Source organism: Pipistrellus kuhlii, unplaced genomic scaffold (genome assembly GCF_014108245.1).
Source record: "Pipistrellus kuhlii isolate mPipKuh1 unplaced genomic scaffold, mPipKuh1.p scaffold_m20_p_2, whole genome shotgun sequence".
Lineage (NCBI taxonomy): Eukaryota > Metazoa > Chordata > Mammalia > Chiroptera > Vespertilionidae > Pipistrellus > Pipistrellus kuhlii.
Window position 1 is genome coordinate 147,870,640 of NW_023425515.1, and position 23,645 is coordinate 147,894,284.

Consider the following 23,645-nt stretch of genomic DNA (forward strand, 5'->3'; position numbering starts at 1 on the left):
TAATATCCTACAATATGTACCTATGAGGAACATTTTATCAACTTTGCTACTGGTGGTGGGCAGAGGTGGTGGTGGGGAATGTAGTGAACTATACAGCAAATACAATAAAATTATAGATACTTGAATTTGCTCAGAATTGCTTTACATATTAATTTAGGAGGGAAAATACTATTTTAAAAGAAATTTTTATAATTTTGATTAATTCCTAAAATGTTCAGATTATTCTTCTAATTAATTTTTACCTCTTTTTTTAAAAAAAATATAGTGCCTTTACTTTCCCGAATTCTGCCTTCCGATGCATGTAAAATATACAAACAAGGTATCAATATCAGGTAAGGTGATTTGATTTTTTCCCCCGAGTAATAGAAAATTGAGATTTAGAGGAAGCTTTCCCCCTACCTCTGTAGTAATAGCTTACATTAGGATGTAGTATTTTTATAACTTAAATATGCTGTATATAAAGTCACAACATTTTATCTCATTTGAGACATACTATATACAGATAATCAAAGGTATCAACTCTTGACTAAAACAAAGGTATTATTCTTATTCAACTACAGAATATCTAGAAGGCAAACAGTGAAGAACATGATGTAATACTAAGAAGATGTAAGATGGTCATCTCCTTGATCCTGGCTTTTTAAGGAATAAGGGACACATAAGTAGAAGACCTAACTCTTGTCCTTCTTTCCCTACTCTTATACCCTTCTGTTCCCAATGTTCCCATCCATGAATCCATTCATCTATTCAGTCATTTATCTATTCTAGTGAACTCTTTAAGACTAAATTTAATATTCTTCTGTTTCCTTTTAAAACTTAAGATTGATGATTGGATCATGTGGAAAATATTTATTTTACTCATTTCAGAATTTTACTTTTATCATTCCTTATATCTTTAGCTTTATATTTTAATGTAGGTATATTTGTAAATTAAGTAAATGAAAGTTATATATATTGCTAGTGAAAATTCCAACTTATATATATATGTATTTTAGTATATTTATAAATTATATATACATATATATAATATTGCATATATATATTTATACATATCCAGAATATTAATTTGGATATGTAAGGGATTAGGACTGGAAATGTCTTAAAATATTATTTCATGTAAACTGTTTGTTTTATAGATGAGAAAGTGAAGTGATTTTTACAGGAGTACTTTGCAAATTAGTAGCTGAGCCAGGACCTCCAAATTCCTGTCAGTTCCTACCGTGTCACAAGGCAGAAATTTAAAAAAACTAACTGTATAAAATTCATTATGCAATATGTTGAATTCTAGTGGAAGAAATAACCTTTAGTTGGAAGTAAGTTCTAGGGTAATCTCAAGCAGTAGAATTAGATTAAAGTAGAAGTTTCTGGATTTTTTTTTTTTTTTTAAATAACCTTCAGAAGTTTCTAATTATGAAAGTGCTCATGCACATTAAGTTCATGGTAATTATAGAAACCTTGGAAATTACAGAAAAGTATACAAGAGAAACTAGGAAGGGATTTGATAATGATATAGGTTTAATTCACCAGCCTATTGTTAATACAATAGTATATTATGGATTCATAAAAAATGATTCATCAATTTAAAAATGTTTAATATAGGCACTTGCCAAAGGTAGTAGATAATTTTGGAGAATAGTATTTTCTTCCATGTGCTATACTAAAAAAAAGTTTTAGTTTTGTTTGATTTTTAGAAATAGGAAGAAAAGGAGGAACATTCTCTTTAAAAAATTATATATATGATTTTTGGCAGTAAATTTTATTATGACTATTATATAATAAATATAGATTAAAAAAACTCAAACACTAAATGGTTAAAATGGAGACATGAGAATAGGAGCCTGAGGGAGAATCATTGTTATAGAAATGTAGGTAATGAGGAAACTACTTTAATGTAGTCAGACACTCAGACCTAGGGCTTACCAGCAGCTGAGGATGAAGGAGAAATATGATCGGTTCTAAAGCTCTCATTTCTAAACAAAGTTTACCACATTAATGGGAAGGCTGGATTTTAGGAAGTTTGGCAAAGTTTTATTGCATATATGACAAGAATTGACTTCTAAAAAATAAGTTAACATTAAATAAAAACTTTCAATTTTAAATGTCAAAAGACTTAGTTTTTTAAAACATCACTTCAAATGAAGCTGAATTTTAACTATCAAAGAAATCTTTAAAGTTTACTCATACCTCATAACAGGCATCTGATCATGTAAAATATCTTCTTTGGTTTTAAGGAGAGATGAAATACTTTAGTAGAAATAGGAAAGTGTGAGCAGCTTTATTATTGTGAATCCTAAAACATTTTCACTATTAATTTTAATAATTTGAGTGATCTGTACCCACTGACTGAAATGATCATTGCAAACTTTGCCCCATTTCAGGCTTTTCCTGTCTCAAGAGAAGGCTCTATTTCTTTTTTTCAGTGCTATTTGGCATTTTTCAAGTTTTTATCTCAAAAAGTATTTTCTGTTTAAATCTTTGCATTTATATAAAGTTTTTTTTTGTTCTTCATGCCATTACATATAAAAATTAATATTTAGGTTCATAGGCTTAAAGCAAAGGAATAGTTAATACATTAAAATATGATCAATTTTATCATTATAAGGCATGTGTGATATTTACTAGGCAATATAATATGTCAGGGATATTGCAGAAGATGTATTAGATAGTCTTATTTCAATTGCAAATTATAAAAGTACAGATGAAATAAAAATTGACTGTTACTGATCTCAGGTGTGACTACATCTAGGAGCTTATCACCATGTAAATCTGTCTCTGCCTCTCTTTGTATTTCTTTTCTCACTTTTTTTCACATTTACCCTTTGCAACTCACTACCACTCTCATCTAGGATGGGCAAGAATGGAATGGAGACAGAGACTTGTCTGGCCACCTACCCTTTTTAAAATTAATTAATTTATTTATTTTTACAGAGAGGAAGGGAGAGAGAGAGCTAGAAACGTCGATGAGAGAGAAACATCGACCAGCTACCTCTTGCACACCCCTACTAGGGATGTGCCCGCAACCCAGGTACATGCCCTTGACCGGAATCGAACCTGGGACCCTTCAGTCCTCAGACCGATGCTCTACCACTGAGCCAAACCGGTTTTGGCAAATTAATTTATTTTTATATTTCTTTATTGATTTCAGAGAGAGAGGAAGGTGAGAGAGAATCATTGATCGGCTGCCTCCTGCACACCCCCCAATGGGGATCGTGCCCACAACCCAGGCATGTGCCCTTGGCCGGAATCTAACCTGGAACCCTTCAGTCCGCAGGCTGATGCTCTATCCACTGAGCCAAGCCGGCAGGGCCACCTACCCTTAAAAAAAAAAAATTATTTTTATTTTTTTTATTTTTTTATTTTTTATGTAGGGGATAGAGTTTCCTGGTACCTGAAGCTTAGAGTCCACATAGGGCACTTACATAAATTGATCTATTTCTTTTTGATACTACTGTGTTTCCCCGAAAATAAGACATCCTCCGAAAATAAGACCTAGCACATGGAAAGATAAGACATCCCCTGAAAATAAGACCTAGCGCAACTTTGGGAGAAAAAATTAATATAAGACACTGTCTTATTTTCGGGGAACCAGGGTATCAGTAGTCCACACCTTATAAAGGGAAGGGATAAGCCCCTTTAACTAGCATTATTTTCTCTTATGCCATATGTACAAGCAACAACTTGACATATTTAGCAGTACAAGCACTAGTAGTGCAATAGCAGGTCACTGGCAGCAGACTAGAAGCCAGAATTCAGTTATAAAGCAGCAGACAGGGTTCATCCCTACAGGAGTTGGTGACGTGCTTTTTTTAGTGCTCTTGATTTCATTCTGAGGGAATACGTATATTTTACATGGCTCAGAAAAGAGCTCCTTGTACATAGGGTAATCAGACTTTCCTATTTGGTCTGATTTATCCCTGTTACCTAGTAAAATTATTAATAGGACCACTTTCACTTTTTTACTTTAAAAAAAAATAAGTTTTTTATTGATATATGGGAGAGAAAGATTGATCTGACTCTTGTGCACCCCCTACTGGGGATTGAGCCCACAACCTGGGCATGTGCCCTGACCAGGAATCAATCCAGTGACCTCTTGATGCAAGGACGAGACCCAGCCAACTGAGCCACACCATCCAGGGCTCACTTTTACTTTTAAAAATAACCCGAGTTATTCTTTTGATGCGTGTGAGATGTTTCATTCTGAGCCTTTTTGTGTAGGGAAACCAAGAATGCCCATTCACTTTGCCTTGTCCAGGGTGAAAACTGAAAAGCCTACAAAGTAATGAATTCTTATAATTGCATTAGAACTCAGTAGCCTGAGTGGATCTTTCACAGGGACTTAAAGATGTTTCTTTGGGCATGATCACCATCATGTAACAAATGTGTCAACCAATTTCTTAGATTAAGGAATATGTTTTGAGGAGCTAGTCAGAGAGATGCTGGTGTGATCTACAAAGTTTTCAAAGATTGAAGGACTTTAGGGTACTTGGGAACTTTTCCACTGCAGTATTCTCCCTTATTTCAGCAAGTAGTGATTTGTGAAATTTGAGACCAACTCATTTGGGTAGACTGTGTCAGATCTTGGTTACCAAAGAGCACAATTAATACACTGAAATGAATCTATGAGCTTTTGACATAGGAATGATTCATAAGATTTTCAAGCTGTGGAGATGTTGGAAAATAGAATGCTGATTGAATCTGGGAAGTCAAACAGAAAGGCTAAAAGATTTTGGAATAAGTTAAGTGGGTTACCAGGTGGAAGGATGAAGCAAATTTTGGTACCTGATAGTTGGGGATAAGAGCAAAAGGCCAAGAATGTAGTACATCCATTGCTTTTACAACCCTCTTAATTGCTCTGCTTGGTCAGTAACATGGTCTTACAGGAATCAGAATGTTAGGTCTGCTTTCTTTTTCTGTGCTGAAGTTGTTATTTTTATGGAGTTGTTACAGTAAGGGAAATGTTAAGGAACAAAGGCACAATACTTCAGCAATAGGGAAACAATCTTTCTTAGAGTATATACTCAGAAAAATGAAATACAAGTAAAATTGAGTATATTTAAATATTCTTTTGGTGTGTTGTTTTTTTAAATAAGATATTTTAAATTTAGTTTTTTCTCTCTAAATTTGACTTTGCAATATGGTATTAGCATCTTGGTTTGAGTTTAGAAGGAACAAAATTTGATTTAATTATTATGGACTGTTATTGAAATTCATTTGTCAGAATTTCTCATCTACATATCTTTCACAGGCTTGACACTACTCTCATAGACTTTACTGACATGAAGTGCCAACGAGGGGACTTAAGCTTCATTTTCAATGGGGATGCAGCACCCTCTGAATCTTTTGTAGTATTAGACAATGAACAAAAAGTTTACCAGCGAATACACCATGAGGTGAGCATTCCTCTAAATGGTTTTTAAAAAATGACTTTGTATGGAACCAAGTGTCAGTGTAATTGTTTCAAAGGACTTAAGGTATAAATGGGATTTGATTATAAAGCTTTTATTTTTTTACTACTAGTTTTTTAGTTTTATTTTATTTTATATATTATCATCTGGTTTTCATCTTGACCAAGCCAGTGAGTCTGTTTGCTCATAATTCACTGATGGTCTGCTAGTTAGGTGAACTCCATTTTCTCTTAGTTCTCATTTGTTGAACCTGTGCTGCTCCTTTCACTATTTATTATTTTACAACCTTAGTTTCTTTTAAAACGTTACTGACCATCCCTATCTCTATCTGTACTTTGATTATCTGTCTGTACTCTTTTTTTTATTTTTTTATTTTTTTATTTTTTTATTTTATTTTATTGATTTTGTACAGAGAGGAAGGGAGAGAGATAGAGAGTTAGAAACATCGATGAGAGAGAGTCATCGATCAGCTGCCTCCTGCACACCCCCGACTGGGGATATGCCCGCAACCAAGGTACATGCCCTTGACCGGAATCGAACCCGGGACCTTTCAGTCCCCAAGCCGGCGCTCTGTCCATTGAGCCAAACCGGTCTTGGCTATCTGTCTGTACTCTTATTTTTCCTTACTCTTTGACTGCCTTTCTTTTATTTTTTTCTTCTTAAAGTACAAAATTATCTTCCTTTCATCACATCAGAAATCCATGTTGGTATTGCCTACTCAACCATCATTGAAAACTATATGCATCATTATCCTCATCCTTTATTCCATGAACTCTACTTTCCCTGCTTTTAGAGATGCCGGGAAGACAAAGCTTTTCTAGTATCTCTGTCATTGATAAACTACAAAATTTTCTTAGCCAACATTTTGTTTCATCTCTTTTTAAATTTTGTTATTTTTCACCACTTCATTTCTATATATTGTCATTCACCACATCTTATAGTTCCTTCCTCAACATCTCTTAGATTAGAACTTCCTACTACCATATCTGTTGATGAGACCTTAGTTACCTTGTATGTGTACTATTGAAAAGTAGTGTCGTAACCTGCACTGAGCAATGAAGATTTAGATTGGAAGAGGAGAAGGTATTTCTTATGGAGCACAGGGTGAGTAAAGTCAGGGAAGTGGGAATAAAAATGGTCTTTTGGGGAAACAGAAAAGGGATCTGAATAAAGTTTTCTCCTATTGAGTATGCGAACATGATTTATGGCAGGTCTTAAAAGCCAGAAAGATAACTTAGGATTTGCTGTAGTTAGTAACAGAGTCATAGATTCTTAGATTATTGATATGATCTAAAAGTAATTTAAGGGAATTAATCTTATGTATTTCTTTCACTTTCCCTCCCTTCCTTTCTTAAACATTTATTAAGGATCTAGTAAATGCTAGACACTTCTAGGTACTATGGATAGTGGATCTTTATTAATAGTGTATAGCTATTACTCATATATATAATATTAAGCATTTCTTGCTAGCATATTGGAACTATTATTTAAGTATTTTAATTAAAAAAATTTATCATTAAATTCTCAACCTATTAAAGTAAATACTTTTATTACCTTCATTTTACATGAGAAAATTAAGGCTTACAGATATTAAATGACATCTTAAAGATCACATAGCTGATATGCAGGATGGATTGGAAAAGGAAGAGATTGGAAGCAGGGGAGTTATGGTTATACAGTTGAGAGGTGACGAGGTCCTCTCAACTGTATAGTGAATAAGAAAGTGATTGTGTAGTGAATAAGAAAGAAATTATGACTTACATTTCCAAGAATGAAATAATAGGACTTGCTAATAGATTGAGTGAATTAAGAATTAGAAAGATTTAAGGGTGAGTGTAGTGATTCTGTCTTGAGGAGTGGAATGACACTTGCCACTGATAAAATTGGGTTATTTGGAAAAGGAAATACGTTTGGGATTTTGGGTAATGCTCATTTTGAGTCCATTGCTAAAACGAGCACACTTGTTTCAACTTTATTAAATTTCTCTGAAGTATTTGCTATTATTAATAACTCAGTTCTTAAAATTTTCTTTTCCGTATGAATTGACTTTAGTCTGTTGTTCTTTTCTCTCTATCTTATTCTCCTTTCCCTGTTCCCTACTTACCTCTTTAATCTTGATTTGCCTCTGGTGTGGTTCTCATTTTTACAAACTGGCAGAATAATATCTTCTGTTCTCACAAAGTATATATTTGGATCCCAGATAAATCTTCTGAGTGGAGACCTATCTACTCAAATGGGATATTATGTATGTCTCTAAGATAACTTCAAAATTTAGTTTGTCTAAGGCTAAATTCATTATTTACCCTCCAAACCTGCCTCTTCTCCCACTCCTCTCCCCCCATTTTCCTTCTTTTGGTGAATGACATCATTTTCTATTCATCCAGATAACAGGGAGTTATTTTTGACATCTTTTCTTATACTCCATGTTTTCTAATTAGAGATTATGTGTAGTCATTTGTCTTCATGTGTCTAATATCTCTTTTTTTATTCATAGTGCTAATGCCTTAATTTAGATACTACCTTCCCCCCCCCCCCCCCCCCGCCAGTGGAATAGAGGATTTTTATTTATTTTTTATTTTTTTATTTTATTTTTTAAATTAAATTATTATGTGCATACATATTTTAACATTCCCCTCCCCCCCGTACATACCCTCCCTCCCCAGAGTTTTGTGTCCATTAGTTGTACTTATATGCATGTATACAAGTCCTTCGGTTGTCTCTTATCTCCCCCAGAGATACTCACTATCTTTCAACTGGACTATCACAAGTCTTATAAATGATCTTCCTGCCCCCCTTCTGTTCTGCTTCTAAATTATCTCATATACTGGAGATAGATTGAACATTGAAAACAAGTTTATGAAACCTGCCTTCTTTAAAGACATTTTATAGTTTCCTGTTCCTAAAGAGTGAAATCCAAATTCCTTAGCATGACATGGTTCCTTCTGTGACCTGGCTTTTCTAGCCTTTTCCTTACTTTGCTGTCTTAGATACAGTAGTACTTATTTCTTTGCAATTTTTTCAGACATGCAAGGCTATTTAGCATTCATTTTATTGTACACATTGTTTCCACTTCCTGGAATGTCCTTCTTGCACCCTCATACCTAATGGACACGGCTTAGTGTCACTTCCTCCCAGGTGACCATTGATTTCTTTATGCTTTCACTGAATATGGTATCAAAGACCCTCTTCTGCTTTTTGTTTATGTGTGGCTTTCTTCCTTTGTGGGGTTAAACTTCTCAAGGATATGGGGTTCATTTAGTTGTATTCTCTGGTACCTAATACAGCTTCAGCACATTTTAGGCCAGAGCTTGGGAACCTTTCTGTAAAGGTACAGATAATACATATTTTAGATATTTAGATATATTTGCATGCCATATGGTCTCTGTCACAACTACTCAACTCTGCTGTGATTAGTATAAAAGCAGCCAGAGATATTACGTATATGAATGATTATAGATATATTTCCATAAAACTTCATGAAAAATGTAGTGGATTGGATTTGGCATGCAGGCCATAGTTTGCTGACCTTTCTTATAGATTCAGATATTTATTTATTTATTTATTTTAATATATTTTATTGATTTTGTACAGAGAGGAAGGGAGAGAGATAGTTAGAAACATCGATGAGAGAGAGTCATCGATCAGCTGCCTCTTGCACACCCCCTACCGGGGATGTGCCCGCAACCAAGGTATATGCCCTTGACTGGAATCGAACCTGGGACTCCTCAGTTCCCAAGCTGACGCTCTATCCATTGAGCCAAACCTGTTTCGGCTAGTCAGATATTTAATAAATAATTTGACCTATTGTATATTAAATGAGAATAGCATAGCTAACTAGGCAGAGGTAAGTGGACATATGATACTGAAAGGGAAACCAAAGAACTGGTATTTAAGGTTGTGTGTGTGTGTGTATGTGTGTGTGTGTGTGTGTGTATTTTATGCCTTAAAAATTACAGATAAGTTGGGTTTTGAGCAATAATCCTTAAGAAGGAAATACTTGTGTTTTCTAATGTGCATGTATCAGTAATACCTGTTCAATAAATGTTTGTTGAACGGTTGTAACTAATATGGTTTTTTGAATGATATGGTGATGATTAGTCTATGATTTATAGAAGAGTTATGTTCTAAAAGTTTCTTTAAAAATAGGGTGTTTGAAATGCAAGGTAAATTTCTTCACAGTCTTATATGTACTGTTACTCTCAAGCTAATACACAGAATCCTAATTGATTGTAATATATTTGAAAGATAATGTTTGAGAGTTCTGTATAACCTATGTCAGTCAAAAATTTTCTTTTTCCCCCCTTTTTTAATATATATATTAAAATATATATATATTTTTTTTTTACCAATTCTACTTATTTATTTTTCTCATTTTTTTATTATTAAGTTATTCAAAATTTTCTTTAGAAAATTGTGTTCTGAATTAGTTTGGGTTACCAGAAATACATTTGTACTTTTGCATTAATATCAAGAGTTTCCATTCCTCACTTGTAAGGGTGAAGGAAATGGCACTATCCCAGTCCCAAGGTATTGCTGTTTTTTCTATAGACAATAGATTAAGAAGTGACTATATCTGGGTGGAAGTTCAGTGGTGAAAAATAGAAAATGGGCCTCTTGGTAATCTATATGTAATAATAAAAGTATAATATGCTAATTAGACTGGACCAAATGACCTTCTGGATGCCCTTCTGCACAACCTTCCAGAGGAAGCTGGGGCCTCAGGTGCAAGGGCCAAGCCCTTTGCACGAATTTCATGCATCAGGCCTCTAATATAGAAATAAGGAGGTGTGCCGAAACCGGTTTGGCTCAGTGGATAGAGTGTCGGTCTGTGGACTGAAAGGTCCCAGGTTCGATTCCAGTCAAGGGCATGTACCTTGGTTGCGGGCAGATCCCCAGTAGTGGGTGTGCAAGAGGCAGCTGATCGATGTTTCTCTCTCATCGATGTTTCTGACTTTCTATCCCTCTCTCTTCCTCTCTGTGAAAAATCAATAAAATATATTTAAAAAAAAATAAGAAATAAGGAGGTGTGGGAAATCAAGCTTCTAGCCATTGTAAACTTCGTGCACAGTTCTCATTCTCCAGTGAGCTCTCTAGGTTCTGCCTTTTATTCTCCTATTTCCCTCCCTTCTCCCCCTACCCCCCCCGCCACCCCCTTACTTAAGACTCTGGTCCTAAGTATCAGTGACTCTCGCTTGGCCTGTAAAGATAGAATCTCATCTTATACCTGCTCACTTACCCTTCTGTACCTGATTTTTTAATTTTCTGTTTCTGAAGCAAGCACAAAGCTTTCTTTTTTTTTTTTTTTTCTCATTTAAAAAATAATTATTGATCACATATTATGTGCCAACACTGTAGAATATGCAGAGAATAAAACCTGAAGTAAGGCTACTTATCAAGTTTAGAACTGATAGGTTGATATGAATGGATTTTTTCCCCTCCAAGAAATATAGAGCAGGTCCCTTCTGGACTGCTTTTCTTTCCTTCCGTCCCTTTCGTGCCCCACCCCCTCCTTTTTTTCCCCTTCAACTTAAGAATTATTGAGAAAGACCCAAGTGATAGTGGTGGGTCTTTAGATTAAAAAGAACTAAAGAAAGATTCATGTGTTGAAATAAAATTAAATCTTCATATGGACATTTTGTCTCACGCTTGTCAACTTAATGCTTTTTTTTTTTTTTAATATATTTTATTGACTTTTTACAGAGAGGAAAGGAGAAGGATAGAGAGTTAGAAACATTTATGAGAGAGAATCATCTATCAGCTGCCTCTTGCACACCTCCTACTGGTGATGTGATCACAACTCAGGTATATGCCCTTGACCGGAATTGAACTCGGGACCTTTCAGTCCCCAGGCTGACGCTCTATCCACTGAGCCAAACCGGTTTTGGCAATTCTTTAAGTAATCTTTTAAAATTACCTTATATACTGTATGTTTCTGAAGTGGATAATCTAATATTGTTTCAACTACATTATAACAGTGTAAGAGTACTGTATTTCATGTATCCTGTATTTATAGATTCATAATTAATTATAATTCTAACTTACTTAGATATATGTAGTTTAAAATTCTGTAATTGGTTTTAGAATAAGTAGCATTTCACATTTTTAGAATTTGTTTCCTTTTTAGAAATTCATAACATTTTGTTATTTTCATATGCCATGCTAATAACCTTTGAAAACCTAGATTCTAATATTTAACTTTTACCCCCACCCCAGGAATCAGAGATGGAAACAGAAGAGGAGGTTGACATTTTGATGAGTAGTGATATTTACTCTGCAACTCTATCAACCAAATCAATTTCTTTCACACGTGCCCAAACAGGATGGCTTTTTCGGGAAGATAAAACAGTATGTACAAATCAGATTTTTAAACTTTAAAGATTGTTTAGTATTTAATGTGGCCAAAATAAGGTAATGGAAATGCAAGAAGAAGTAGCTTACTGAATTGTCTTTAAATAGTTTATTCTCTCCACTTTGCGGCCACATAGGGAATTATAATGGTTGGTTACAGAATTGGAACATATTCTTAGAGAAGCCATGAGAGGAAGTTTAGCTCATTGAATTCCATGTTGGGAAAGATTCTTTTTGTCAGTTATCTTATCCTCATATGTTTCCATTATATTTCTAATGCTTTATTCTTTAGGAAGACCACAAAAAGGAATACATTTTTTAATTCATTTCCCTGAATATTTTTTCTTTTTACTCTTAGACTTCTAATCTATTTACTTATTTAATATTCATTTCTCAGTATTCCATATATATGACTAAAATGAAATATGCTTGCATTTTTACAATACTGCCATTAAATTGAATTTAATTGAAGGTTTCTCTTTAGTGAGTTGTAAATTTCCCCTATAATTACCATTTCATCTGTCAAGAAGAGTTTATATAAGAATGCTCAAGCCCTAACCCGGTAGCTCAGTTTGTTAGACTACCAAGGTTGCATGTTTGATCCCTGGTCAGAGCACATACCAGAAGGAACCAGTGAATGTAGAAGTTAGTGTATCAACAATTGATGTTTCTTTCTCTCCTCCCTCCTCCTTCCTTTCATTCTCTAAATCAATCAATAAAGAAAAAGTATTTTAAAAGATGTTTGACATATTCTTATACTTTACCTACTTATTTTCATTTCAGGAAGGGAGAGGGAGGGAGAGAAACATCATAAATGAGAGAGAATCATTGATTGGCTGCCTCCTGCATGCCCCCCACTGGGGGTCAAGCCCACAATCCTAACATGTGCTCTTGACCATAATTGAATCTGGGACCCTTCGATCCACAGGCTAACACTCTATCCACTGAGCCAAACCAGCTAGGGCTCTCAGACATTTTTTAAATTAGACATTTTTATGAAGAAGCACTTCATAAAAATTTAAAGTCAAGAATAAATAATCAGCCCTAACTGATTTGGCTCAGTGGATAGAGCATCCGTCTTCGGACTGAAAGGTCCCAGGTTTGATTCTACAATACTTAAGGACATGTACTGTGGTTGTGGGCACATCCCCAGTAGGAGGTGTGTAGGAGGCAGCTGATCGATATTTCTAACTCTATCTCTCTCCCTTCCTTCCTGTAAAAATATCAATAAAATAATTAAAAAGAAAAAGAAAAAAAGAATAAGTAATCAGATCAGCCAAGGGCCGTACTTACTGCTTTTAAAAATTATCTTCATCTTATATTACACTAGAGGCCCAATGCACGAAATTCATGCAAGAGTAGGCCTTCTTTCCCCCAGTTGCCAACATCATTCTCCCTCTGACACCTAGGACCCAGTTTTCCCTCCAGCACTTGAGACTTGGGTGCCAGAGGGTAGCCAGTGCCAGCAGCTGGGAGAAGGAAGGCCTACTCCTGCACACATTTCATGCCTTGGGCCTCTAGTAGATGAATAAGTAGAGGGGGAACAGGGTAGGGAGAGATTGATTTATTTTAAGGAATTGGCTCATGTGAATGTAGGAACTGGCAAGTCTGAAATCTGTAGAGCAGTTCAGCAGGCTGGAAAATCAGGGAAGAGTTGATATGGTCTTGATTCTGAAATTTGCAGGCTGGAATCTCTGGCAGGGTTTCTATGTTGTAGTTTTGAGACAGAATTGCTTTTTCTTTGGGAAACAGACTTTGCTCTTAAGAACTGCAATTGATTAGATGAGGCCTACCTACTTTATGGAGGGTAATATGCTATATTTCAAGTCTACTGATTTAAGTGTTAATCACATCTAAAAAATACCTTCACTGAAGCATCTAGACTGGTGTTTGGTCAAAAGATTGAGCACCATAATCTTTGCCAAATTGGCATAAAATTAACTACCACACAACCTTACATATAAAGTTAAATGAACCCCTTGGCCACTACTCACAGTCCCAGAGCACCTTTCAGAAGGTTATCCATTTATATATTCTTTTGACCTTTTTATATACTTTCCATAAATATGTATGTACAGTAATCAGTAGCTTTAGTTGTTGATACTTGTTTTTTCATAAACATACCTATTTTTTGCAACTTTTTTTTCTCTTTAGTATGTCTTAGGTGCTTTTTATTATTAGTAGTGCTGCTCCATTCTTTTTAAGAAATGCATAGTATTTCATAATATGGGTATGTTGTAGTTTATTTACCCAGGCTCTTTTTTTGGACTTTTAAATGAGTGGACACACATTTTGTCCAGTTTTCTGCCATTATGAATGATGTTGCATTCTTTTACATTCCTTTGCAGTGTCTGTTACAGATAGCAAGAAATAAAATGGCTGAATTATAGAGACTATTTATTTCAATACTTAAAATTTTTACTGTTCTGATGGTTTACTTTAAAAAAAATATATATTTTATTGATTTTTTACAGAGAGGAAGGGAGAGAGATAGCTAGAAACGTCGATGAGAGAGAAACATTGACCAGCTGCCTCTTGCACACCCCCTACTGGGGATGTGCCCACAATCCAGGTACATGCCCTTGACCGGAATCGAACCTGGGACCTTTCAGTCCGCAGACCGACGCTCTACCACTGAGCCAAACCGGTTTCGGCCTGATGGTTTACTTTTAATAAATACTTTTTATTATGAGATTTCAAAAACTGATAATAATCACCTGAGTATCTCACAACCACAGAATAAAATCCTCACTGTAGATCTAGTCTCATCAGCTTTCTTCTCTAAGCCTATTTGGCAACAAATAGCATATAGGATTTCCAGTTGTAGGCTCCTACACCGCAATCCATTTGTTGGCTTAAACCTTATTTATTTGTACTCTGTTCTTCTGGACAGCATTAGAAGGATCACTTCAAGAGAAGATAAAAATTGAAGCTGCTATTCATCTAGTGCTACTGCTAAGCAGCTCAAAGCTCTTGCGCGTCTAGGTGATCTTCTTAAATCTTTGACAGGTAAGGAGGGAGTCAGTAATCCTTATAGTTCCCATTTTGTAGGTAGAAACAAGTGCAGAATGCTTTGCTTTCTGGTGACTGGTAAAAGAGCCACCAAAAGCAAGGTGGACATGGAAACACTCTAAACACATAGTTTTGGAATGCCAGAAAACAATAGTAAGGAGACCAAGTGATTTGTGTGTAGGTGGAACTGGGAAGCTTGCTTTCCATCATGTTTTTTGAAGTAAAATTTTTGAAACTCTGACTTCCTCTTGGGTCTGAGTTAAAAGGGTAATGTTTGATGTTGAAGGAAATAACAACTCTCTTCTTGATGTCTTCATACGTCTTGAGTTTCCCTATCCCCCATTTCTAATGTAAACAGTTGTATTGGAGAGCTGGAATGCTCTGTTGTTCACTCTTTGTTGAAAGTAGTAAGCAAATGTAACTTGATGCTTCATCCTGTTATAGAATAGAGTATTGGAATAGGTAATTAATTCTAGTTGTCCCAGAGATTTCTATGTGACTTAGACTATTTCTTTTTATTCCACTTTCTTTTCTATCTATAAAATGGGAACAGTAATCATCCCTGACCCCTCCTTGTGATGTTGGAATTTAACTAAATAAAGTTTTCCGATAGCTTTGTGCGACTTGGGAGTAGATTCTAAAGGAATACTATGTGGTATTTTTATTTAAATTTAACTCATTTTCAGATTAACTGCCATACATAGGTGTGTTTTAAATTTTTCTTTACAAATTTGAAATGTGTAATCCTATAGAATAAAGGCTAATATGCAAATCCACTGTATGGTGGAACGACCGGTCACCATGATGCTCACTGACCACCAGAGGGCAGACGCTCAATGCAGGAGCTGCCCCCTGGTGGTCAGTGCGCTCCTAGAGGGGGAGCACCGCTCAGCTAGAAGCCGGGATCACAGCTGGCCTGGCAAGCACAGCAGCAGTGGCAGGAGCCTCTTCCCTCTTCATAGCAGCGCTAAGGATATCCTGAGCTGTCATTCAGACATCCCCGGGACTGCAAGAGGGCGCAGGCTGGTCTGAGGGGACTTCCCACCCCCCAAGTGCACAAATCTCTTGCACCAGGCTTCTAGTTTAATATATTTCTTTTGGCTTAATAGAATGCATAAGATAATTTGATAATTTCAAGTACCAAAGGACTATTTATGTATGCCTTAATGTTACATATTTATGGAAAAACATGTACATATATGTTACTTTGAAACTTTCTTGTTGCAAACGTAATCTTTTCATTATTTTGAAATATTTGATTTTGTTTTAGGAAAGAGTAGGAAACTTTTTGGCAGACTTTTATTTGGTGAATGGACTTGTTTTAGAATCGAGAAAAAGAAGAGAACATCTCAGTGAAGAAGATATTCTTCGAAATAAGGCCATTATGGAGAGCCTTAGTAAAGGTGGAAACATAATGGAACAAAATTTTGAGGTATAATTTTCATTTTTAATTTATAATGTTCTAAGGAGAGAGGGAATAGACTTTATTCCTGGCATTTAGTGAGTTTATATAAGTACTCTCGTGGGTTTTGTTTACTATATACAATACAGCTTTTGTTTTTTTTTACATTGTCTTTAAGGATTTTTTTTTTGTGTGTGAGTCTGTTCTTGGTGTCTGAGACTTAACTAACAAATAGATTAAATTATTTTATAAGCATGAAACCCACTATTAATATTTAATCCATGTTCCTTTGCATATATTCTTTTTCCTATTTCATTAATTGAAATCATCAACTGCTTTGAAGGCCGAAGTAAAGGTCCACTTACTTTATAAAATCATTTCTAGCCTGTAACTTCCCATAGTATGCCAGGTTCCAACTAAGACATGGTAGTACTGTGTGTGTGTGTGTGTGTGTGTGTGTGTGTGTGTTTGTTTGCGTGCGCGAGTGCCAGGAAAGTATTTTACCATTTACAAAGTGCATGTATTGAGAGCATCAGCCATGTAGTTCAATTAAATAAGTACAGAATGTAAAATGTTTGAGAATCCCCATTCAATGTTTAAGTTAAAATTGTGATCGTGCTAGTTTAGTGTGATCTATTTCCTTCCCACCAGATCCTCTCTGTACTCCTTAGGTTTCTTTTGGCTTTGGGATAGAGTTGAGCTTCACCAGACTTCATTTTTCAGAAGCCCTCCTGGGATTTACTGATACCTTGATAAATAGGAAATGCAGGGCATGATATGCTCAGTAAATAGAAATAAATTGAGAGAGAAAACGCTGAGCTCAATTTTGGACAAAACTGCTTCTTTCACCCATTGTTGGACTTATATTGTGATTTACATTTTATTTAGTTATTTTTAATAAATAATTTTGTCGTGGTATTTATTGCTGCTTTTGTTTAACTTTGGCAGCAAACCATTCTGTGATGAATATGTGGTGGGAAAAACCATATAGAATAGCATTTCATGGACATTTGCCCATTGTCTCCGATGGTCTGTTTTGTCTGTGTTTAAACTTGCAGCATACATTTTAATTTGATGTACTTGAATTATTAAAGGGGTCTGCAAATGGAATTTTAATAAGTTATAGTTTTACATACATTGAAATTAAGATATAGCTTAATTTCAGATGGCCACATAATAGAACAAAGTAATATGAATTAAGTTAATTAAGGTTTTGACTTCTGAGCAAAAATAAAACACTTTCTATGTGAATCATAGCACCTTTAACTTTACAGTTTTTTATGAATATTTAAATCAATTTGTCAATTTCTATGAAAGATAACAATTGCTGGGATTTTGATTAGGATGATGTTGGATTTTTGATAGGGAAGAACTGATTAATTATATTTAAGAATCCTTCTGGAGTTCAGTTATAAATAGAAGAAATTTAAAGACAATATCAATTCTATTATATTTATCTATACATATAATTTGATTTGTTTGAATCTGGTATGGTGCAGGATGAAAGAACATCAAAACAGAATTTATCTAATAAAAGAGTAATATGCAACAGGACGGGAAACCATAAAAATACTAGAGACATCCACAGGCAGCAAAATCTCAGACATATGCCAAAAGAAATTCTTCACTGATACTGCCCCTAGGGCAATGGAAGCTAAAGAGAAAATAAACAAATGGGACTACATCAAAATAAAAAGCTTTTTTACAGCAAAAGAAACCATCAACAAACAACAAGAAAGCCCACTATATGGGAGAACATATTTGCAAATGTTATCACTGATAAAGGTTTAATCTCCAACATCTACAGACAGCATATACAACTAAGTAAAAGGAAAATGAATGATCCAATTAAAAAATGGGCAATGGACCTAAATAGAATATTTTCAAAAGAAGACAGAAGGAAGGCCAAGAGGCACATGAAAACATGCTCAAAGAGACTAATTATCCGAGAGATGCAAATCAAAACAACAATGCAGTACCATTTCACACCTGTCAGAATGGCCAACATCAACAAATCAACAAACGACAAGTGTTGGCAAGGTTGTGGAGAAAAAGGAACCCTCGTGCACTGCTGGTGGGAATGCAGACTGGTGCAACCACTGTGGAGAACTGTGGAGTTTCCTCAAAAAACTGAAAATGGAACTCCCATTTGACCCAGTAATCCCACTACTTGGATTATATCCCAAGAAACTAGAAACACCAATCAGAAAGGATATATGCACCCTTATGTTCATAGCAGCACAATCTACAATAGCTAGGATTTGGAAACAGCCTAGCTGCCCGTCAGCAGATGATTGGATCAAAAAACCATGGTACATCTACACAATGGAATACTATGCTGCCATAAAAAAGAAGGAATTCTCATCATTTGCAGCAACCTGGATGGAATTGGAGAACATCATGCTGAGTGAAATAAGCCAGTCAATGAAAAACACCACATGACCTCACTCATTTATGGATAATAAAGAACATTATAAACTGAGGAACCAAAAGCTAGATATAGAGACAGTAAAGCAACAAGCCGACTGTCAAATTACAGGGGGAGGGTAGGGAGATCTGGGAAAGATAAGAGATCAACTGAAGGACTTGTATACATGCATTAAGTACAACCAGTGGACTTAAAACTCTGGGCAGCGAGGGTATGTATGGGAGGGGGGGCAATGTTAATTTAATATGTACACAGATAATTAAAATAAAGAGTAATATGCAAATTGACTGTCACTAAATGCACAAGATGGCTGCCCCCATGTGGACAAAAATGGCTGCCACAAGATGGCCAGCAGGGGAGGGTAGGGGGAGGGACCAGGCCTACAAGGGAGGACAGTTGTGGGGGGGAGGGGCAATCAAGCCTACAGGGGAGGGCAGTTAGGAGTGACCAGGCCAGCAGAGGAGGGAAGTTGGGGGACCCAGCCTGCAGGGAAGAGCAGTTGGGGGGATCCAGGCCTGTAGAGGAGAGCAGTTGGGGAGACCCAGGCCTACAGGGGAGGGCAGTTAGGGGCAATCAGGCTGGCAGGAGAGCAGTTAGGCATCAATCAGGCTGGCAGGGGAGTGGTTAGGCATCAATCAGGCTGGCAGGGGAGTGGTTAGGGGGTGATCAGGCTGGCAGGCAGAAGCCGTTAGGGCCAATCAGGAAGGCAGGCAGACAAGCAGTTGGGAGTCAACAGTCCTGAATTGTGAGAGGGATGTCTGATCGGGCCTAAACAGGCGGTTGGACATCCTTCAAGGAGTCCCAGATTGGAGAGGGTGCAGGCTGGGCTGAGGGACACTCCCCTCCCCCGTGCATAAAATTTTGTGCACCGGGCTGGGCTCTAGTTTAATTGTAAAAAAGATTTCCTCCTCCCCCTCCCCCGCCTGACACAGAATTTACAAACACAGGGAAAGCAGCATGGAATTGATACCAGTTTAATTATATTCCACAGTGGGCATTAAAGGAGAAAAGAAATATTTGTATGCATTTCATAGATAGTTCTGGGAATACGGTTCTTTTAAACCAAAATAATAAGCTTTCAGGAAATGTATATATAAATTAACATGCACAGTTAAAAAATAGGTGGTCAAAAGAATAATGAGCCGGGACTGGTTTGGCTCAGTGGATAGAGCGTCGGCTTGGGGACTGAAGGGTCCCGGGTTCGATTCTGGTCAAGGGCATGTGCCTTGGTTGCGGGCATATCCCCGGTAGGGGGTGTGCAGGAGGCAGCTGATCGATGACTCTCATCGATGTTTCTGACTCTGTCTCTCTCCCTTCCTCTCTGTGCAAGGTCAATGGAATATATTTAAAAAAAAATAATAATAATGAGAGGAACCTATTAAATTCAAGAGACAATTCCATTGTAATGGGGAATTGTATTTAAAATCTTAATAAAGTTTTAAAAAGCATATATATCAGTATTGAAATTAATGGCTGCTTGGTCACAACTGGTAATATAAAAATGAATCAAGTGTGAAAATCATTATGTGTTATGTCAACTTGCAACACATAAACACATGTTACTCAAATGTATGTACTTTAGTGATTATTATAACAAATAATTTTATTGCCGAATAACAAAGGATTCTCTAGTGGCCTAATCTGAATTAAGTAGAAGATTGCTCCTTTTTCTAGCTGCTATACTATTTAATTCTTTTGTAAGCTCATTTGGTGTTTAATAATATATTTTGTATTTCTGATTAACTGTTCATATATAGATTTTTCTTTGAATTGTAAACTCCTTGAAGTCATGGTTAGTTTTTATACTTCATATTCACCTTTTAGCATAATGCCAAGAACATTTTAGATTATTAAAACATTGAATTAAATGGATTTTATTACTTTGATAACACATCTTATTTGAGATTTAGAAGAAAAATTGATAGAGCTTAAATCACAATGGAACTATCTTGGAAGTAAACTTTTTTTTTTTTTAAATATATTTTATTGATTTTGTACAGAGAGGAATGGAGAGAGATAGAGAGTTAGAAACATCGATGAGAGAGAGTCATCGATCAGCTGCCTCTTGCACATCCCCTACTGGGGATATGCCCGCAACCAAGGTACATGCCCTTGACCGGAATCGAACCCAGGACCCTTCAGTCCCCAAGCCGACGCTCTATCCATTGAGCCAAACGGATCTTGGCGAAACTCTTAAAGAATTATATTGAAGAGATTAAACAGTTTAGTAGTTTAATTTTATTTTAAATAGTAGCTTAAAATAGCTTTATTTTATATTTTTAAAAATGTCATTCTCCCCCTCCCTTTCTCTGTGTCTCCCTCTCTGTCTGTCTCTCACTCTGTGTTTGTCTTTTTCTCTCTCCCTGTCGCTCTGCCTCCTCCTTTATTTTTTTTTTGGCAGCCGGTTCGAAGGCAGTCCCTTACCCCTCCTCCTCAGAACACGATTACATGGGAAGAGTATATATCTGCTGAAAATGGAAAGTAAGTGTTTTGGTTTTTTGTTTGTTTGTTTGTTTGTTTGTTTTGGATTCTTTGGTTTTGAAACAGAATAATTTGTAAAAACAGAAATAATGACCAGAGATGGATGACTGGTGTATAAGGCCATTCACTATTTCTCTACTTTTTTGTTTTTCAAGCTCCTCCATCTCTGATTATTATTTCTGTGCATTAGCCTATGCCAGGTTATTTCTCACCATCCTTACATAAGAAATTAACTTAATATTTTATTACTAATACTTACTGGAGTATCTAGCATAGGGGTGTCGAACTCAATCAGAGAAGGGGTCAAAATCTAAAATTCAGCCTAAATCGAGGGCCAAATGGTTTATTGAACAGTCATAAACTGTCATTGTGATGGAAACGCAGCGGAGTGCAGTGATGACAGCGCGGTGCGGGCCACATTGCAAGGCCTGGCGGGACGGATTTGGCCCGCGGGCCTTGTGTTTGACACATTAGCACATAGTTTATATTCAGCAAATATTTGTTGAGTTAAAAAAATGATATAAAACAACTATTTTGAATGAATCAATAAATAAGTTTTTTTTTCTGGCAGGCCATGTGAGGTAAAGTATAATCCTTCACAGAAAATAGTATTTTTTCTTTGACAGAGAATAAAATATTGCCTACCCTCGTGTTTAGAAAGAAGTTGCAATGATTATTATTTTTTGTATTGAAAATTTTATTATACTTTTCTAACTTTTCCAAAATGTTTCCCTTGTACAGTATTCTGTAGTGAATGTTGAAGTCTTCATTCGTCACATCATTTTTTATTTTTTTATTGGTCATGCTGAGAACTGTAGACAATAACAGAGATTGAATTGAATAAGTGATTTTATTTTATTTTTTAAAATATATTTTATTGATTTTTCACAGAGAGGAAGGGAGAGGAATAGAGAGCTAGAAACATCAATGAGAGAGAAACATCAATCAACTGCCTCCTGCACATCTCTCACCAGGGATGTGCCCGCAACCAATGTACATGCCCTTGACCGGAATCGAACCCAGGACCTTTCAGTCCGCAGGCCGACGCTCTATCCACTGAGCCAAACTGGTTTCGGCTGAATTGAATAAGTGACTTTAAAGATACACAGTGATACAGTTTTTGTGTGGTTTGCTTTGTTCTTAAAAGTGCTTATTATATCAATGTGAGATTTGATCATTTTTCTGAACTTTTATACTTTGTTATCCTTGTCTTATTTCTTATACATGTCTCATTTTTTTAATCAGAATTTTAATTTATTTCTATGCTCAGAGTAAGAAAATTTAAAATATTAAGTGTCATTGGGAAAGGACAGATTCTTCTTAAGAAGATGATAAGACATGGAAAAAGTTTACTAATATATGTATTTTTCCATTTTAGAGCTCCTCATCTTGGTAGAGAACTGGTGTGCAAAGAGAATAAGAAAACATTTAAAGCCACAATAGCCATGAGCCAGGAATTTCCCTTGGGAATTCAGTCGTAAGTTAGTTACTAACTATATAAAGAAGCTACTAAACCCTAGGACTGTAATAATATTTGTATCTGAGTTGTTCATTTGACGCCTTTGACATGCAAAAGCAAATAGTCATTGCTTTGATAGTGTGTGCATCCTCGAAATTTTTTAGTTTACAAAATAGTAAGATTATTATAATTATTTTAAAGTATATTTATTGATTTCAGAGAGGAATAGAGAGATAGAAACATCAATGATGAGAGAATATTTGATCGGCTGCCTCCTGCACACCCCCCACTGGGGATCGAGCCTACAACCTGGGCATGTGCCCTTGGCTGGAATCGAATCTGGGACCCCTCAGTCCGCAAGCCGATGCTCTATCCACTGAATCAAACTGGTTAGGGCAATATTTTTATTGTTTTAACCAGAAAAATGTTTGTATAGTTTTTTAATTATAAAAATAATACATAAATACATACATTTTTGTTTTGTATTTTTTAAAATATATTTTTATTAATTTCAGAGAGGGAGAGGGAGAAATAGAAACATTAATGATGAGAGAGAATCATCGATTGGCTGCCTCCTGCTCACCCCCTACTACGGATTGAGCCCTCACCCAAGGCAAGTGCCCTTGACCAGAATTGAACCTGGGACCCTTCAGTCTACAGGCTGATGGTCTATCCACTAACCAAACTGCATAGGGCAATACATATATTTTATTTAATAATCTAACAGAATGGGGTTTATAGAATAAAAATGATAGTTTACTTTTATCTTAGTAATTGCTAATAGATGATAACTGCTATATTTTTATCTAGGATTGTCTATGTTTTTGCATTTTTATAAAAATGGCATAGTCTACATTTTGTTCTGTGAGTTCCTTTTTTATTTTAATTTAAAAAGTGAATGTATCTTGCAATTCTTAGAGTAATAACTTTTTAGTGTCTCTTTTTCTTCTTGTTATTTTACAGTATTGATTTATTGTAATTTGTTTTATCATTCCCCTGCTGATAAATATTTTGATTGTAGTTTGTCACTATTATGAAAAATAGAAGCCAGATGCACAAAGATTCGTGCTAGAATGGGTTTTCCTTTGCCTGGTTGCTGGCACTGCCTGT

At 35.7% G+C, this 23,645-nt stretch overlaps 1 protein-coding gene across 7 annotated transcripts in view; it reads left to right on the forward strand.

Moving 5' to 3' along the window:
- ANKRD13C (ankyrin repeat domain 13C) overlaps positions 1-23,645 on the forward strand; it is a 55,885-nt gene that overhangs the window by 24,687 nt on the left and 7,553 nt on the right. For 4 of the 7 annotated variants that reach the window (XM_036446937.2, XM_036446942.2, XM_036446940.2 and 1 more), the window contains 6 exons: positions 266-332; positions 5,246-5,390; positions 11,619-11,750; positions 16,036-16,197; positions 20,997-21,076; positions 22,455-22,553. In XM_036446937.2, the coding sequence (XP_036302830.1) occupies positions 266-332; positions 5,246-5,390; positions 11,619-11,750; positions 16,036-16,197; positions 20,997-21,076; positions 22,455-22,553 (685 nt within the window). The remainder of the gene's footprint in view (positions 1-265; positions 333-5,245; positions 5,391-11,618; positions 11,751-16,035; positions 16,198-20,996; positions 21,077-22,454; positions 22,554-23,645) is intronic. The other 3 variants (XM_036446939.2, XM_036446941.2, XM_036446943.2) reach the window with 3 other exon arrangements.